The sequence below is a fragment of the Lepeophtheirus salmonis genome, chromosome 6, assembly GCF_016086655.4.
Source record: "Lepeophtheirus salmonis chromosome 6, UVic_Lsal_1.4, whole genome shotgun sequence".
Classification (NCBI taxonomy): domain Eukaryota; kingdom Metazoa; phylum Arthropoda; class Copepoda; order Siphonostomatoida; family Caligidae; genus Lepeophtheirus; species Lepeophtheirus salmonis.
The window spans coordinates 43,029,448-43,049,923 of record NC_052136.2 but is presented as its reverse complement, the minus strand read 5'-3'; the positions used below and the strand labels follow the sequence as shown (position 1 = coordinate 43,049,923).

Genomic DNA, 20,476 nt, shown 5'->3' with positions numbered 1-20,476 from the left:
GGGACTACACTTGAGACCGTCTTTTATGACTTGGGACTCGCCTTGGACATTTTAAACTGACTTACGACTCTGTACGGTTATAATCATTTTTCATGTGTGGATCTAAAAAAAAATATAATAATTTCGGTCAAAAATGCGGCTCAAGACCTCAATTGTGGTCTTTGTAAGATTATTCTTAATTATATGGAACCGGAACTGAGTTTAGATACATCTAATCCGGTGTTATGAAAAAAAAACCGTGAAGTTTTTTTCTTTTTTCAAATCAAGTAAACTTCTGGAAAAAAATTTTTTTTAAGATCTGCAAAATCGCTAATAATTTATTTTTTATTAATTAATTATCCACAAATATATAAGAAGATATGTGGCCAATTAAATTGTTCTAATCTCTTAAGTCTCTAAGCCAATAGTTATTTGAATAGAAACATAAAATGAAAAAATACCTATTCGGTTCGGTTTATTAAACACTGGACGTATTGCCTATCTGATATGATTTCCAAAACTTTAAGTGTGTACTCGTACTTTCATTATTGATGTTTTGAACAAAGAATTCATTTGAAATACAATTTGTAACGATTTATTCTTCAGTAAAAAAGGCATTGTCAAAAAATGATGTTTAATGAAACACCTATATCCAACCATCAAATTTGAGTATTAAATTAGACTAACCTTGTAAGGAAGAAAATATACATTAATTTTCTGATCTTTCTACGGCTTGTTTAAAACTTATGTTTATATAGCCAATATATAAAAACAGTACCTAAATTTCACAATATTTATTATTCACTATTTTATCATGAAGCTTACCACGATAGTGAAACTTAAAAATCTTTTTCCGTGAAAATAAAGGGCCTTAATACATACAATTTACCTACATATATATCCGGAATATACACCCTTATTTCTGAGAACTTATTATTTTTACTCATCTCGAAATTTCCAAGGATTGCTAAATTTAAACATCAATTTCCTGAGATTACACTTAAGGAGCATTCTCCGGAAATCGAAAGGCAATAAATATCTACAACATAAATAGGAACAGAAATAGAGATGCTTCACTCGAGACTTGCGACTCAAGTCCCTATTTTGAGCACTTCAGCACACAATTAAAGAATCAACTAGGACTCAAAATTCAGATCATTTTTTTCGCTGGCTATAAGTTACTATTTCAAGTATCTTTAATTTTCTGAGGAGTTGAACTGGACAAAAAAAAAAATATAGTTTAAGGAATTCCAGCATAACATATGGATCAACTGTTGTAGGGCAATAACATATGCATATACACAGTATCACAGGGAATCAATAATGAAACAATGGAAAGGGTTAATTAACTTACTTACTGAATAATTAACCTATTTTTTCCGTAATATCAACTGGTAGAAACAAGCAAACAAACAATTCTTGTCAAAAAAAAACCCTCTTAAACAGACCAAGGACAATTGAGATGAAGGCCAAAAGAAATCGGATGTCAGTGCTTCTTGGTGCAGGAATGAATTATGTCGATAAGATCTCCTACATTGTCTCCTGCTCCAAGGCTCTCATTACCAAGATTAAAAAGCTGAAAGACGACAGTAAGTGTCTTGACAAGCCAAAAAACCCAAAAGTGGTGTGAAGACAACTAAGCAAATTTCTGGAGCAGGTCAATGTTGTCTCTGTGAAGGAGTGGACTGACATGTCCAAGAAATCATTGAAATCTTATATATTATTGTGTTGTAGGTATCTCTAAATTTATGTAGTTATATTTCAGAGTATTTTTTATTGCCTGTCATTCCGGAATTTCCAGAAAAATGCGACATCCTGGCTCTACCTATTTATTTGTATTATAAGATAATAATAGATTATATGACGTGTCCTTTTGATGATTTGAGAGGCCTTTGGTACAAGGGGCGCTTTTGGATCTCCTGTAATTTGAGGAGTTCTAATGAGTTTATGAGGACAAGGGAATATTATACTTCCGCCTTTCTACTCCACCTTTTTTTTTTTTTTTTTTTTGAATTCCATGTTTTCCTTTCTTATTAAATAACTGCAGCTAGGCTGTTTGTCTCTTTGACAACTCTCACTCAACGCCATGTTAATTATAAAGTAAAAATTTTTTGTTCTTCTTAGTGTTTTTGAGGTCCCTCTTTGTAGGTACCTATTAGTGTTGGGTTTTGGTCTGAAAGTCCTGGACCGGTCTGAGACATGTATGATTGATTTTTAGTGGATCGAACTAATTCGGTCTTTTAATGAAGTTCCGTCTGGATCAGTCCGGAAGAAAATTCAGTCATGATCCTTCCCATGAAATTCGGTCCTCATTTATACTATTACGTCATGTATCTTTAAATTTGTGATCATGGACCTACAATAACGTCATATGAAGTCAAAATGTAATGAATAAATTATATATTTTTAAATCTCATAAATTAGGTAGGAGAGAAAATTGATCCATAGATTGAGACCAAAAAATTGGTCTATGGTTTGAAAACTATTAAATATTGATCCTAGTTTGTGGCTTCCATCGAAATATTTCGTCTAATCGGCTTGCAATAACTACTTAAGACGGATCTCCATTTTTTTTTTTTGGTTGGGATCAAGTCTTAACAGTAACTTGTATTAGTGTTGGGGTTCGGTCTGGACACCATCTTGTCTACGACCGTTACAACTTTTGTTGGATCGAACTTATTCGATTCTTCAAAGAAATTTGACAATAATTAATTAAATTTTTAATTCGTTTTAGACCAATTTTATAGGTTAAATGTGCACAAGACGTCATGTGTGTTTCCAAATAGGAAACATAGTTCGGTCCATAGGTCGAGACTGGAAAAAATCGGTAGAGTTTATATTGAGACTTTAAAAAAGCCGTCTATATATTTTGATGACAAACAAAATTGGTACACAATTTGAAAACGATTTTATTTCGCTCGTAGATCGCAGTCGTGACTGAAATATCGGTCCAAATCTGTATTGAAAAAATCCCTTAAGACCTAACTGAAAAAAAAAATCGGTCTCGGACCGAGTATCAACACAAATATCTATGTATTATGTAGGTATATTTGTAGGTAATAACTAATAAGATTGGAGCAAAATAAGCCTGTTAATTAAGGCGACAAAATGGTTTTTAGGTATTTTATGATTTACAAGTCTCTGTGGTTTTGTCTTTCCTTTTTTTGTCTTTTTTTTTTTACTCATCCCTTAATTGTTTTTACTTTTGACAAAGAAGTGTAATTTTTTTATGTTGTTCCTCTTATTAGAGTTGCCCTTGTTCCTTCCAGAGAATATGGAGTGAAAACCAGGTATGTGTTTCTTCTGAATTAAACGGTTTTTTCTGCCCATGATTTTTTTCAGCCATCCTCCTAAATATTACAAGGCATAACTTTTTTTGGACTTGGTCTTAAATACAGGCAGTATTTGTGAGTATCATGAAGGTTAATTTTAATATACAGTCAACTCATATTTAATGAAAAATACACTTATATTCAATATTCTTTCATTTAATAATTTATTAAAGCAGGGTATGGGAGCAAAGCGTGTACTCCAGAGATGGATTTATAAATACATCAATAATATTATAGTTTCAGTAAGAGAGAAAAAATTATATTAACAAAACATGTAGACAAGGTTTTTGCAAAACTTTTTTCACTCAATATGGCCACTTTCCATAATCAATCCCAGCCTTTACACGTCGCTTGAAGGTCATGCAGGAGTTGATGACAAACTGTTCTGACAAATTGTCCCATGCAACCCCTATGGAGGACTTCAGTGAGTCCACATTTAGGCAGAGGTCTTGTTGATTTTCCTCTCCAATGTGCCCCATATAGAAACGTATAATGGGTTCCAATCTGGTGAGGAAGGGGACATATCTCTGTGGACCAAAATGGAGCTTTGTTATCAGGAACAGACATTTTGGAACTTGGCATCGTTCTAAGTTCACACGTAGTTACCCTCCAGGTAGTTTGTCTTTAGCCATGGCAAGAAGATGTACCTAAGCACCTTATCGTAGTCCTCCTAGCCGATATTATGTCCAGTTCTGAAAAAGAATGGAGACATCTTCTTTCCATCAGAGAACACAAAGACGAGAACCATTGTTTGGGCCGAATATTTGGTGTAGTAAATTCCTCGAAACTCTTTTTTTTGTTTTTGCAAGCCAGAGGTCGTTCTGACGGTTGTGGAATTGACCAATTTTGAGAATCTTCTTTTCCGAGGAAAATTTCATAATTGACCTATATTCCTTTATCTGTACGAGGATTTTCTTACACCTCTCGAGCCTCCTGGCTTTCATACCCTCTTTCAGAAGGTGGCACAGGGTCCTTGGGAAAGAAACTAATCCCAAGTTGTGCTTTATTTCCCTCTTGATAGTTTTAGGGGCCCAGAAACCCGTTGGCGAGACTTGGTGGGATCCTTCTTTATATTCTTCTCCAAACTTAACAAGAACTTTGTATTCCTCTTAAATTATGCCCAACACTTCCTCATATCCTGGAGAGGTCTTCTCCATTTTTCCAAACTTGGGCAACTTAAAAACCAGGCTCTTAGACCATTTAACAATGTCCGTAATCTTCATCACATCAACTCTAGCACCAAGGAGATCTGAAATTATCTTCCTTTTTGTTACTTGCATGCTCATGATTATGAAATGATGTAAAATATAAAAAGGACGACGGAAACAGAATATCAAAAAATAATCACTAAACCTTTTCATAGTAATGAGAAAATAAACATTAATTAACAGTCCACGTTTTACTTACCGTACACTGTACATAAAATACTTCACATAGAAGAAACAAAGAGTAAAAAAATCCCCATAATGTGATATGATATTTAATGAAAAAAAGGTGAGTCTTTAGTTATGTTTCTCCCGAATTAAACAGTTTTTTCTCTAGACTACCTTATTCTTTTTTAGTAGTTCCAATTATTTGCAATATGTACCTTTAAGTGTTTGGGTACTTCCCTACCTACTTTCCTTCCATGATATTCCTCATTTACGTACATAAGATCAAAAAGTCAAATAGGGTCATACTTTTGATTCTCTATTTTTTCTTATTTGAATTTTTTTTGTTTTTCTCGTATGCATTACAAAATATTTACATTTACACATCTAAGTAAAAGATCTGAAGCAGTTTACAAATTTTATCAGGGATGACCATTTTGTGCGATTCACGTCCCTTTTTTGCAAAAAAATCTTATAGTGGTCAGTATAATCAAGTTGAGTGACAAAAATTAATTTATTTTTCAATGTATTAAAGCATAAACAATTAGTCACAACAAAGCAAACCTTAGCTCTTTAGCTTACGTAAAAGTCGAGAAAATGACACCCGAACATGATCGACAAACTTCCATTTGCACACTCCAAGTAGTTGGGAATCTACGCCGTCAGCAAGTCCGAAACGTTGGTGAGGAAGAAGGGTTCTGTAAAAAATGCCAAACATGAACCCTATGAGTTAGACTAAATAGCCCAGGTAATGAACATTGAACTGCCAGTCAGATATCTACATCAAAAGCATATACAGTAAATTCCACTGCAGCCTGGAAGCTGATATTGCAGCCAACAGGTGTCATATTCAAAATTCATTTTCAAAAATATCATTGTCATAAAATTGTTTTGAATATTAAATGTATACAAAATTATACAGAATTGTTTAATTCTTTCATATAGTCTCAAAATTATTGTAATACTAATAGTAAAATTGTGCAATTCGTGGTATATTCATCAGGGATGGCAAGTTAACTTATTTTTTTTATAAATAGTTGAATTAAAGTTAATTTCCATTTCAATGAAAATTAACTAGTTAAGGTTAAGCTAATTAACTTTAGAGTCATTTAAGTTAAATTCCCTCATCAAAACTTGGGTAAGTTAAAATTAATTAATTAATTAATTTCTCAAAGCTTTATTATAAAAATTATTCTGTAATTATTTAAATAATTAAATAGTTAAGTTAAAAGTTAATTAACTTAACTTTTTAACTTATCTAAGTAAAGTTAAGTTGCATCAACTTACTCAGCTCTGATATTTATGTTCAGTCCATTTCTTCAGAGATGAGAAGAACTTCATTATAAACTGTGATTGATTTACAAATAAATTGAGAAAAACAGCGCCAAACAACTCAAAACATCATTTAATGAGGTTGTGTAATGAAAATCAAGCCAACTCAATTTATATTCATTATAATTTAAACAAACTTGTTTTTTCGTATATAAAAATCGTCTCACCTCTATTTGACTATAGTCAAAAAATAATGGTGTTGCTACGAACCGACTCGATAATCAATACAACACTAATATTAATGACCGTGTATACCTCGGAAACTCTACTTTTGTTCATTATTCATTAAGTAGTATGCGAATCTGCAGTAAACGCAAGTAAATTGAAGTTCAAATAAAATGAACGTTCCTGACTCGTCACCAGGGAAAAGTTGTTACTTATTTAACGGTTTACAAAATGATGGAGCGGGGGGATTTTGGGCTGTCATCATTTTCTTTACTTGACCAAAATGACATTGGTATGTATATACGTGTATCCATCGTTGTCTTTTGTATGTGTGATGAATAAGATTGGTACAATAAGTATATATACCTAGAGACTTGCCCAACGCCTTGAGGCGGGATTCGTTTATGATTCAATGTAATTTTCGTTTCTTTCACTGAAAATAGGCGAAAGAGTGACTCCCGGAAAAATAAAAAGTTAATTAATTGTGTTTTCAATTCAGTGGTTATCTCTAGTTGTGGTGTTTTCTTCTTTCTTTTTTTTTTTTTTGTTAGATTTTTTATTCAATTTATTTCCTCTGTCTTTGTTTTGCCTTCTCCATTCTTTTTTTCTTTTTTTTAGTTTAACAAATTATTGCATCCATTATTATTATTATCTTTTTTTTTTTTGAAGAGTAAGAGAAGTAAATAGATTTTAATCAGGAGCAAACGTTGACCAATTTGATTGAGGAGCAAATTTATTACCCCAAACAATGACACTCCATCTACATATTATTTATGAGTACCTGCAGTGAGGCGGTAATTACTTGTTTGTCAAATGAATTCGCAGATTGTAAAAATATAAAATTCATAAATAAATAAACAAATTGATCTTTTCAGTATTGAATAAATCCTCATAAAAAAAGTAACGTTTCGCCGGGTTTTTTTTTTTTTTTTCCGAATATAAATTTATGTATATGTATTTAGGGGAGTCGAGGAATAGTTGCGACAATTCTTTTTGTTTTAAGTTCAATTACTAGGAGCAGGTTTAATTTATTACAAAATTAACAATATACTGTTAATTTTGTAAGTTGAGTCAAAATCAATATAATTTTAAACAAACATCAAGAAAAGGTGAAATCACAATTTTTTTTTTTACTTCCTATTTACATGCATTCCAATAATTGATGTACATATTTGAATCAATTATTTTTTAGAGTGCCGGATGAGGGAAGACAGCCAAGAATTTTAGACTTAGTTTTAGGGGTATCCAAAGGATTATATTTTTGGGTAGGGCTTGGCTTTGGGAATTTTTTTTTGAAATAAATCCAATACTTAAAATTTTTAGAAAAAAATTGAGAAATTTAATTTTATGGAAAAAAATTTCGAAAATCCTTAGTTATTTTCAAAAAAGTTAGCAAAATCCATAGTTATTCTTAAAATATTAAATTTTTTAGAATTTTTTTTCAAAAATCCATACCTATTCCCAAAAAATCAATTTTTTTTGGAAACTTTTTTTGTGAAAATTTTGATCTTCTTGTAAAAAAAAGTACGGAGCCAGTTATAACTTTTCACTGTCCACTCTATTTATTTGTTGCAAAGTGCTATTAGGTATATATTTTTTGAACAAAGTATGATCATAGTCATAATATATAACTAATAGCCCCAGCTCCTATAGCCGTTTTCTACATTGCATTTGACCCTTGGATCAAAACGAGTGATTACAGGTCAGTCCTCATCGAAAGTTTGATTCTGTACTCCTTCAGGAGAGTCTGATAATCAGTAGTTGACCTAGTTTGCATTTATATAACTTTTTACTATTAAATCATCTTCCAGGTCGTATCTTTTATTGCATAACTCAACTTTTCACCCAAACAGACGAAAGGCCCAGAATCAGTTGGTAGCATTTATCCCCAATTCTTCCCAACTATGGCACCATTTCTCTATGATTATTAAAAAGCTCCATAATAACTAATTATATTGCAAAAGAAGTTAGGCACATCGAAAGCTGACAAAAAAATTACAGGTTATATCTTATGTATTAGCGAAATAACGCCGTGCTTCATTTTCTTGTTTTTATTAACAAATTGTTGCTAAATCTTTGCTCTGCGTAGAGTGTCTCCACCCGTGTATGTTTTATGACTTTGTGACTTGCTTGCTCTTTATGCTTTTCAGTAGTGAGCGAATATTCATTTAATTATGTTTAAACAACAACTGTGTTGAGTTTTTGACTATGTACATTATTAATATTAATTTTTTTTAATAGAGGGTCTTTGACAGTTTTTTTTATTATTTTAATATATCATTTTCTTACTTTTTAGTTTGTACATATTGCCGAATGAGTTATTGAGTTCAATGATCTCATGACGAATCAAAGTATGAATGCCTTCCTAATCCTATTCTTTTTTTGCATAGAGCCTTTATGTACCTGTCTAATTGAGTTTAATGTTGAGCAATTGAGGCTCTATGAGTAATAGGTGAACCTACTTTAATATTATGTGTCCACGTGTAGACTATCCATAAGATGTTTGTATAGAGCGTGAGGTAGGGGGTTTCGACGCTGCGTAGAACCAAACCTTTCTCCTTAATGCTCATTGGTTCTGCAGAGAATCTCCACCCTGGTAGGAGGACGCTCACCTGTGATCTTTAATGCTCACTGAGCATTGGCCGTTAAAAATAAAAAAGAAGTAAGATATTAAAAGGCAGCGGGCTTGGTGCATGAAATCTTTATTTATTATTAATATAATTCTAGTATAAACAATTTTTGGAGAGTGAAAAAGACAATTAGGAAGGGTGCAAAAAATGAAGGAAAGTAAGGAATGACGTAATAATATGATGGATAAAACGGACTGCAAAAAAACAACAACAAGGAGTTAGGACTCATCCACATTGACGTCGTCATCCTTAGAATCATCTTCCTGATCCATTTCGATCTCCTCTTTGGCTTCGTGCTCTACTTCCAGATCTTCATCCTCTTCTTCTCCGGTTCGCTTGCCCTCAACAAGATGATCCCCAATGTCCTCATCCTCTTCTTCTTCATCATCTTTGGGACAAATGTCTTTGGCTGCCTGTAAGTTAGCGTGTTGTTTTAGGGAGATCAATGGGAAGGGAAACATGAGATGCGGAGGAAAGGTCCGTACATGTCCGTCCATGAGGCTCAGTCCACCCGGTAAATTGTTTGCTGTAGATGTGCCTGTACTGAAGGGAAGGAGGGAGGGTGCTGTGTGCTGTACTACAGTAGGTGCATTGGAAAGGGGTGGACTGGGGGACTCGTGCCCTGACATGGGACTTCCCTTTGAGCCACTCAGATCATAGGGTCTGAATAAACTCATGCGATGATGGCGTCTCCATTTGGCACGACGATTTGAAAACCAGACCTGATACATATTATTAAATTATTTAACAACCATCAAGATAAAAATATTGTAAATGATCTCATCCTACCTGAATTCTTGCTTCAGAGAGCTTCGTCACAGACGAGAGTTCCTCTCTAGTTTTAAGATCCGGGTAATGACTTTTTTCGAATTCTTTTTCCAGAAACTCGAGCTGATCTGGACTGAAGGAGGTACGGCTTCTTCGGAACTGAGGTCGGTCATCATCAGAGGATCCGCCTTCTGACTTTTGGTCCAATTCAAGCTTAGGACTAGATAAAGAGTTGAGATCATCCCCTCCATTTGAGGTTCCGTGGCTCAACCCTCCTGAAGTATTTAGAGAAGAGAGAAAGGATCCCGAGTATGGAGGGTTGCCGGGGGATCCATTCCAAGAATAGGGAGAGCTACCATTCCCATAAATACCTCCAAAGCCAGCTGCACGAGCAAATTCGGCTGCAGCTCTCTCGGCAGCACGATTTCGGAGTATGCGATTAATACTAGAGACGCTGGGTGCTGTAGAATTTGTACAAACTCCTGTCAAGTCCAAAATGTATAGTAAGGAGATTGTAAAAAAATAAATTAATTTATATTGAAGGACTTACCGTCAGATATGAGTTTTTCTCGTATTTCCCAAGCGAAAATAGTAGGATTCTCTCTCTTATAGGATTCAATTTTGGATACAACCTCTGGAGTAGCAACTTTTGGCTTGGATCCCCCAATCATACCAGGAACTCTCCCAGTGGGTCTATGCTCCGGAATGATTCGTGGAGGTGGGAGATCGCTCGGCGAAGAGGGTCGATGGGAAGGGGAGAGAGAGGTTTGAGGCAGAGGAGTAGGAGAAGGCGGAGAGTCTGCTGTTGTAGAGGATGAAGATGACGAGACAGCAAGTTTAGGAACAGTGATGAGAGAAGAAGGAGGCGAAGAGGACTCTGCAACCCCTGAGTGGCTGCTGCTGAGAAGATTTGGTGATGGTGTAGTAGGAATTTGAAGGCCAGAGGCAGCGAGCCTAGCAGCTGCAGCATAGCGTGCTTGAAGTTCTATGAGTTGCCGGTGATGTACGGAGAGCATTGATAGTGTAGGAAGAAGATTTGGATTAGCCGCATTGGCGGCAGCCGCCGCTGCAGCCGCTGCAATGAGTGTAGAATGATTGTTGCTCGGTGATGTGGATGGAGAGGATCCAATACCGGATAGTGAAGGATCCAATCCATAGAGACTTCTTAGTTGTGAGGCAAAGAGGGAGGATCCGTTCCCAGGAGGGAGAGGAATGGGGTGAATTATTGGAGGTACTTTACTCATGTTCGTCTGAGAGGAGAGAGGAGTTTCCAAGGAGATTCCACTCTTCTGGCTTAGCCCAAGGAAAGTAATAATTATAATACTCTATTTATTTTCTGTAAGAAGGGGTGTGAAGTCACTCAAGGAAAGAAGAAGAGGAAAAAGGTTGGACCAGGCTGCAGGCACCGTAACATTCAAAAGGCAATTTCTCAACTGGGAATCTTTCATGTTGCTTTTTATTTTTTCATTAAGAATTGATTAGAAAAAAAAAGGCGCACCAACCTAAAATAACTTTTTCGCGCTTTGAATCGATTAACCTGTGTGTGTATGTGAGTGTGAGCCTCCAAGTTACCTTTACGTGTGTGTACAATACACATATGTAGACAGCTTAGGAAAGGAAACAAAAAGGGGCTCGCTCGCGAGACTTTAAGTGTCGTTCTTCTTTCGTTTCACAAATACACCTTTATTTAGATTAATCACAGAATTTAAATCTGATTCAAATCCTAGCTTAACTCAACTTACTTCAAACGTCCTCCTAAACAGAGACACAAGACAGTTCTAAAAATAAAACAATATAATATGTACGCACCTAGGTAAATATTAATAAAAAAATCACGTCACAAATGGAACAAAAACACTTCAAAGCGACCTCCCAACAGGAAGTACCCAATTATCTCATTCCTACAATATGCCAATTAAATACTTAACATTATCAACAGTATATATGTGTGTTTTTATGATGATGTGATAAAACGATATTCAATCATAATAGCAAACGATATCATTTTTGTATAGTCGAGCGGTTTTACTTTCAACTTTTTTGAATTTTGATTACGGCTGGTACATATGGCATGACAATCACCTATGTAAAATTTAATTGTCCTACAAGGTCATTTTTAGGTCGCCCATATTAATCAAATTATGAAAAAAGACAAATACTCTTTTTAACAGTACATTTGTAATTGATTTTGCATTAAATAATTTTGATAAACAAAAAAAAAAGTTAAGAAAATTTGATGGCCAACATACTGTGTTCATCCTTTTTATTTTTCATTTACAGAAAAAAAAGATCCAACTATTTTTATATTATTCCCTATTTTGGCCCAAGATAATAACTTTAGAAAAAAACATTAGTTATATTTTTTATCGGTAAGAATAATGTGAATCATAATTAATTTATGCAAAATAATGATGATTGCATTATTTAAAACATATTCGCAAAATAAATAACTTTTGTCTCATTTCAAACTTTGAATTAGATGTGCGACCAAGAAGAAATATCTTAAGAAAAGGAAATTTGGGATTGAGTATTTTCTGAACACATGAAAACTTTTCCGAAGTACCCGTAATCGAAATTTTGAATTGTATAGGTCGTCAAATGAAAAAGTTAGTTAAGATTTTGTCACAAATAGTACGTATATTTTCGTATCATTATAAAAATATACCTTCATTGTTAATATACATATTTTGTGGACATATGTAATTTAATTACGGATATTTGACAATAGAAAAAAATATTTGCTTGATTGTGCCATTAGATTCCTATCAGCATACATGCATAATTAGTTGCATTGCTTCATATATACTAAGAATTCCTTGGAAATCATACTTTATATTCTATCATGATGTATTCCTTCTCAATACTTGGACTTAGTGATGTGTCAGTCCTTAGTTATTTGGTTCAGTCTAGTCTTGTGAGCGGTACTTTCATTCTTTGGCACGAGTCCTTAAGTCTATAATCCTTCAAACTGTCAGTACTCTAACTAATTTATAGAAAAAAGAAAAATATAGTTGAGTGACTTCATCAAGGACCGAACTTTTTAAGTTTTAGTACTAAACTGGATCAGACTTATAGAAAACAGGACTGCAGTCTTCAGTTCTAAATAAGGACTGACTACTTGAACTTGTCGAAAATGTGACCTGTCCTTAAGGTAACTGGGATATTAAATACCTCAAGATTACAAAAAAAATATATTTGTCGCTCCTTTGAATCTACATTTTATCGCCAATTCTTTCCCATATACTTCTGAAAGATTCAATCAGGTTATAATTATTTATTTATTTTAATAGGGTCATATTTAGGATTTTTTACATATTGAGCCATTTTTAATTGAGGTTCATTAAGCTTAACTAAATGTTTTACTTAAAAGTCATTCCTTTTGATTTCTTGGATATTTTTGTAGATATTATTATATATAATATACGGAACCCAATCAAAATCTATCGCACAAATTGGCAAAAAGTAATCCATATTCAGAAAGAAATGTTTTAAAAATTAAATGTAAAAAATTAAGAAATGTAAATTACACAATTATTTGAATCGTTTATGTTTTAATTAAAGTCGTGTTTTATTTTGGAGGTTTCTTTTCTACCACGTTCACTAACCGGGTAATAAAGGGATGGCACTTAATCAAAAATCTATTTGGTAGCCCTCAAACGGGAAGAATATATTGAAGGAGAACAGCTTCGCTGTTATCTAAGCTAAAAAGCTAGTGCCTTATAGGTGTTCACAATATTTGCCAAAATATAACTTTTTTGTCGTCTAGTATACATAAATACTTTTGGAGGACGTTTCATGAATTGGCTGCCAGGAGCTTTGAGATGAAGGAAATAAACGCTAAAACTTCTCCGTATTTAGTAAAAAGATAGCCAGGAATTACTTCTTGTCTATATAACTGAATTTACAAAATTATTTCTGCGAAGGTTAGTTGCATAGGTCATGAGGGGGGAACTGAGGAAGTCTCGTCATCTGTGGTATCATAAAAATCAACATTTTAAGTAACGCTTAGTTGCAAGCAGCTATACGAAGAAGAATATTTATAGACATCCCCCACCGTATCTAGTTAATTCATTACGTCCATTTTGATTCTCTATTCTACTCCGAGTCCAACAAGTACTTATAACTATTGATGTAAATCGAATATATATTTTCTAAAGAATGAATTTTCTATTCCTCTGCTGTTGTCAATATTATTTAACTCCTGAGCAGTGAATTTCCTATCACTAATTGGATTCAAATATATTCCAAAACTGATTGTTCTTTCATGTGTGCTCCTAAAAAACAAAGGGTAATCCTAAGGATTTGTTGCAGAATTATAATTGCAAGTCCTTGTTGGATTCAGAGTAGAATTAAAGATAGAAATTGGAGTAATCCTTGCTAATGTCCTTGTTTATTTCTTTTTCCCCCTCTTCCCTCTTGTCACAGCTGATTGAAGCTGATCTAATCAAACGTCATAACAGAAAACCTGCTCTCCTCCAAAACATTCTTCAAAATGCCAGGGTTATCATATTGATTTTCTGTTACTTTTTTCTAACATCCCCAAAATTACACACGGTTTTTTTATTTACTACTTCTACCTCTCCAGGATATTAAGATAACAAGTATTGTACTTATCATTTTTTCTACAACTATAATCATGATTCATTCTAGGATTTCTACTTCTGTATAGGTAAGGATGATATTTTACACAAAAAAATTACACTATCAACAATGAAACAATAAGAGGTTGTGTGATAAAATAAGGACCACATTGTTCCGCTTATTTACACTGTAAGATATTATCTACTCTAGCAAACTCCTATAATTTATTTTGATTTTTTTTATAATGACACAGCTATTAAAAAAATTGTGTAAATATACATTATCGCCAATTGTATATGAGAACAAGTGTACTGTAGTCAAGAACCTAATTCCACACTTGTGTTTATGTATATGAAAAAAAGTAAGCATGGAGAAGAATTAAATCTTTTTTTTTTTTTCATAAATCACACTATTCGAAACATGATCTCTTTGACTCATTCAACTGCCTTGAAAGTGAATCTGTTCGATTTGCTCCTCAATTTATAGAGTCCGATATCTAAGTACAAAAAAATAATTATCATTTTGAATTTACACACATATGTATGCTGTTTCTTATAATTAGTAGACAGATGTGTGATCCTTATTAAATTGTAATATATAAATATATATATTAGTTATATGTTGTGTTAATAAAAAACAATCTCGAACAGAAATTACAATGAGGATAAATTGTTTAAATGCTTCTAGGGGTACTAAATATTTTTTTTTTTTTTTTTTTTTTGGGGGGGGGGCTTGGTTTAAGGATTTTTTTTTCTCTACATTAACATTTTTTTAAACAAATTACAAAAATCCATAATGAAGTTCTTCGCTTTTGAGCCCTATAAGAAGAGTTATGTCACGAAATTTCAGCACCCCCTTGTGACATATATCAAATGGCCAAAAAAGATCTTAATACAATAAATTAATACTAAAAAATTAATTTTATTGAGCTTAATTATTATGAAAAAATTGAATAATTTCTTTAACTTACTTAATCTCGCATACACATTATCGTCTTAGAAGAAGTAAAAGAAGCTATTCTATTTTCTTTGATAATCGCAGTTTACATTTGTAAATGTGTGAGCATTCTTATACTATCATAATCAGACACATTAAAAATTAAAATTTTATTACATATGGCGAAATTTACAGACGTCTTAATTAATGGAACCACTACTTCAGTTATTGATTTTACAATTTTTTTTCAATTGATTTACATAAGATTTGAATAAAGCTTCTATTTTTGAAAATTGATCCAAAAAGTTCTTGGAGCAATAGATGAATTGGACAACATATAGTTCCTCAACGAATCTTAACTGAAGTGTATTATTGATGCTTTTATTAGACCAATTTTGAGAATGTGAAGACTTGCAACTTAAAATTTTTATATGGTTTCAATTAAATACCGAAGTGAGGCGTATTTTTAAAGACTTAAAGTTTGATTCTGCGTCACAAATTTTGACATCTTTCTCCTTCAACTTCTTCTTGAATTCCTTTATTTCTGCTTCATAGACTCCAAGTTGGATTTGTATGTTGGTATTTATTTCCTTTAGATGTTTTACTTTAGTAGAAATATCTGTAATACATACAATTATTATTTTCTAAGGATAAAGTAACTAATACAAAAAAAAAATATCATTAAAAGAAGTTTCATCTTCTATTGTTGATGAAATTAGATTTATGTTCACTATGTCTATTTCTCTTTTTTCCGGAAGTAGGAGGTTCTAAATAAGGAGTCAAGTATGTTTGATCCTGAAATTGTGGAGATCTTGCTTTTTACCTGAAATGCGAAGTAAAAAAGTTACTTGAGATTATCTTAATTATTGAATTTCAGCATTGTTCTCCAGAATGAAAATGGTTTTGTTCGAGTTTTTGGTGAGCCTTGGAATTTTAGGTTTTAGATGTTTAAACAACGTTGGAATGGCTTGAGAGTTGGAATTCCTTATTTCTTCAAAATGATTAGAGCACACTCGAGAATTATATTATGGTTTCTAAAGATTTCATTTCATTTTTAGGAACCAATGCCTTCCAAGAAATTTGTCCTATGGAAATGAAAAAAGTGTAATTCCCTCAGCTCAAGAACGATTTCTGTAATCCACGGCGCACGACAAGAGGGCATACTTGGAGTATTTCAACAAAATATTTCGCCTTTGTAGAGTTCTTCAACTAAAAAATAGTATGGAATTTTGAATGTCTTGGGCCGTGACTCAACCACATGAGGAAGTCAGCTATCGTCAAACTCTACTTATAGGGGTCTGGTACACATATGCGGATATTTGGTGGTTTTCGTGTTTCCATAGAAAGTGAAAAGCATTTGATTGATCTTTATGCAGATGACTTTACACTGATGGTAGAGAGAAATTCGGACAGAGAAGTAATGAATAGAATCGAGATTTTATTCTCCAATTTTGATAAATTTTCTCTATTTTCGGGGATTAAAATCATAGTAGAAAAGAATTCCATTCTTCCTGTTGCTAGATGGTGCACTAGGCCTCTCATAATAATTGAAGAATATAAAGTAGTTGAAAGCGTAAAGATTTTCAGAATAGAATTGGAAAGAAATCAACCTTCTTTATTTAACTTTGGGAGGGTAAATTCCTAAGCCCACAAGAGTTTGAATATATTATTTGATAAAAGATACGGCACTACCCTGAAGATACCTCGGTCTCAACTAGGAGACAGACTTGTATTACTTACAAATATTTTACCAAGAACTTGATATAAATATTTTTACGGACCTCACGTCGAAACATAATTTGGAATGGAAGAGATTCATCACTGAGTCATCTGTCTATAAGATGTTGATGTTTGGTACGGAATATTCCATCGACACTCCATTGACTCGGCAGCAACACCAAAAAATATATGGAGTAAATCACCTGTGTCGTATTCCAATAGTACGATCCAAAATTTACACAAGAAGACATTCTTTGAGAACCTCCGAAAACAACAGAATGACAACAATGGAAATGATTGCCATGAACGAGAACATTCTTACATTTCATGAAATGGAGCACAAATCAAGTCTGAATACAGGAAGATTCTACTGCCGTCTGCAGAGATCAGCAAAGTGGAATTTTCCACTTACTGCTTGGTATCTGAAATTTAATTCTGAAGTTTTGAATTCTCCAGTTGCGTGTCTTATCACTAAGGAATATAAAATGAATGTAAAATACAGTTATCAATACATCAATCAATCCAAAGATTATAATGAATCATCCTTACGTCTTTAAAAACTAAATAGTTCCACAAGGTATAGTAAGAATCCTACATACAAATGTTTGAACCACTCTCTATGTTGCTAAATTATTTATTTATTGCTACTGCAATTCGAATATTTTGGTCAACTAAGATGGTGTCAACTTCTTCTTCACATCTTCACTCTATTTTGGTTATCTCTATGTTTGAATTGCTGTCGTGTTAATTTATTACTTAATTTTTATAAAGTACTACAACGGTCAAATGTCTCAAATGATCCTTTGGCAAAATGTTCGTTAGGCAAATTGTCCTTCGGCAAAAAATATTATGGAGTATAGTCCTATCACGATATTTTTTGACAGAAAAGGCAAGATTTATTATATAATAGATCCTAAAATGTTGTAAGAATATATTCTCAATTAGAAGGTATACATATAATAAATTAACTATTACAATTTACAAGGATCATATATTTTTCTCAAATTATTCTACTTAATTTGTCCGTAATAACACATCCAGAACAGAATTAAAAGGGTAGACTTAGCTATTAGAGGTATTAATATTAATCAAAACAGGTGCTATGTTGTTGGTGTTTTTTTGTATATGATTTAAGTCATTTAATGAAGTTTCATCTACACTTCCAAGAAATATGTCCATTCTAAATCATAAAAAGATCAACTATAAAAAAAATATATACATATGAACCTTCAATTGTGCGTCGACTACCATTATGAGAAGAAAATTTGTGAAAAGGTTCTAAAAAACATTTTCCTGTCAACTCACTCAAACGACTGTTACAAAACAACTTTGGCTCCAAATTGGCTGAAACTGTCAACAAATGCTTACAAATATATATATTTATAAGTGCTGCCTGATACAGGAGCTACTCAGTGCCCTATTTCTCAAAACTTGGTAATGGAGTACAACATCGAAAAAGGACTCAACTAAAAGAGTCTCCATCATAGCAGCGCAAAATTCAAGCTTGAAATGCATGTGTGCAGTCTATCTTCGGATCAAAATTGTAGAAATCTTAATAACAGACTTCACGGCATACGTTACTCCAGATCTGCAAGATGAATTAATTGTTTCATGGCATGGTCTACAAAAACTGGGGATTATAATAGAATCTTTTCTTCAAGTCATTCTAGTATCTCCAAATGAATCAATCATCCATGAGACAGTAACAACGACGGGGAATACATCTTTCCAAAATATAAAAAGGGAAGTACCTGACATGTCCAATGAAATTAAACAGTTGATATCAAGCTGAAATTTATCCACGAGCTAGCTAGCACATTCGTTATCTCTGGAATCACTCTAACAAACTTCAAAGTCAAGGGCCTTTGAATCCGTGTCTTCCGGCCTAATGAGGTCAACAGGAATACATAATATATCGTCGTCGTCGATCGCTATTCAGGGCGTCCCTCATAAGTCAGTTACGAAAGACTTCAACTAAGTCAGTCACTGATATCATGTTGACGTCGTTTGAAGATCGGGGGCGTCCAATGCATATTTGAAGGGACGGTGGACAATTGTGTAAAAACTGTGTCCAGCCCAATGGGTATTTGGCTTCTCACAAAGAACTCGGGTCCAACATTATCTTTTGTCTTCACTTGCCTATCACCTTCTCATTTTGAGGGGGCGAGAGAGAAGAAGAGAAAGAAGGGCGTCTCATTCAAAGAAGATGTGGAACACATGTGGAGTGATAACAACCACTTGAGAAGATACAACATCCTACTTTGTGAAACGCTTCCTAAAAACGTATCAACCAGAATGTCCCTAAAACACACTATTAGTATTCCATAATCAGTGTTGTATACTAATGTTTTGTAAAGTGTATTAATATTATGTATTTGTAATATCAATATATTATGATTTGACGTCTAAGGGGGAGATGTGAGGTCATCGTGTAGAAAGATTAAAACCTGTATGTATATAATATTAGAATTTTCCTTTGTATATGTAGAATTTACATATTTATTTTAGTAGGTATCCATAGGATTGTCGATCAGTAGAAAACGTCGTAAGATAGTACCTGAAAGACAAATAACATTTTTTTTTTTAATTTTGGAGTTTAAAATTTTCAGAAGAGATTCAAATTGAACGAATTAAATTTTTTTTTAAAAAGAGATTCAAATTGAACGAATTATATTAAAAAGAGATTTTTTTAAATCGAAATTAAGACTATTATAACAGTTTCAAGAATTGGAATTTTTGTATTCAAATTTCCACTAAAGTACCCGATGGTTCATACATATTATTCCAGCACTACTGATTATTATGGTAAACTAAATTTCGACATAAATGGATAATGATGCCATAATCATTTCACCTCCACTTGTTGCTTATAGCTTTGCCCTTAAGCAGTTAAACATAGATTAATCATTATTCTATATATGTTCAACTATGATTCATTTAATTACATGTGTCATTCCTTTGAGAGCAAACAATGATACAGGCGGAAGGAGCATATAATGCTCCTGAGCTTCATCTTTTAGTTATTACTTATTCTCATTATTTGCCAACGCGTGAAAAACATGGCCAGAGAATGAATGTAATTGTAGAGATTTACAAACAAGTGTTTTTTTAAATAACTCTTTTTTTTTTATTGTGATGATTCTTAGTCTTAAGTAAGTATTTTTTTTCATCGAATCTTTATTTCAATAGGCCTTGAGGAATTTATTTTTTTGGATTTTTTTATTCCAAAAATTCATAGCTATTTACAAAAAATTTAATTTTGTGAGTAGTTGTGAATTTTTCATTTTTTTTTTTTTCAAAATTGACCCCCCCCCCCCCAAATTTCCAAGAAAAATTAATATTTTAAATTATTTACAAAAAATGTAAAAAGAAAGAACTAAGGATATGATTAGAAAATTCAACTCATCATGTCCAAAGTAAAGGATGGATTACAAGGAATGGAGATGAGATTACACACAGAGTTGGAATGGGAGGAAGAGTGGAACTGGTGGAATTCAGATCATGGTGGACAAGTTATGAGCTCTACTATTCCACAAAAAAGATAGCACAAATGAGCAAAGTGGAGCAACAGGGATATTTAAAAACATTATAGATTTAACATTAGAAAGTATATTATCATTCATAACACTCCATAGTTCAGTCTTCGGAACCGTCCTTAAGACAG

General features: G+C 33.0%; 1 protein-coding gene and 1 long non-coding RNA gene across 3 annotated transcripts; both read right to left on the bottom strand.

Annotated features, from left to right (window-relative positions):
* Positions 1–8,864: 8,864 nt before the first annotated feature.
* Positions 8,865–11,398, bottom strand: LOC121120384 (uncharacterized). Of its 2 annotated transcripts, XM_071889531.1 has the most exons (4): positions 11,319–11,356; positions 10,127–11,257; positions 9,598–10,058; positions 8,865–9,530 (listed from the first exon to the last, which is right to left on the bottom strand). In XM_071889531.1, exons 2-4 carry the CDS (start codon positions 10,818–10,820, stop codon positions 9,027–9,029), a joined length of 1,659 nt encoding a protein of 552 aa, XP_071745632.1. In that variant the 5' UTR covers positions 10,821–11,257; positions 11,319–11,356; the 3' UTR covers positions 8,865–9,026. The 2 variants fall into 2 exon arrangements, with proteins under 2 accessions (XP_071745632.1, XP_040571185.1); XM_040715251.2 differs by having other exon boundaries at positions 10,127–11,398.
* Positions 11,399–15,058: 3,660 nt separating this feature from the next.
* Positions 15,059–19,033, bottom strand: LOC139905800 (uncharacterized). Its single transcript, XR_011780861.1, has 3 exons — positions 18,564–19,033; positions 17,362–18,400; positions 15,059–17,283 (listed from the first exon to the last, which is right to left on the bottom strand). It is a non-coding gene; the product is annotated as an uncharacterized lncRNA (long non-coding RNA).
* Positions 19,034–20,476: the final 1,443 nt, after the last annotated feature.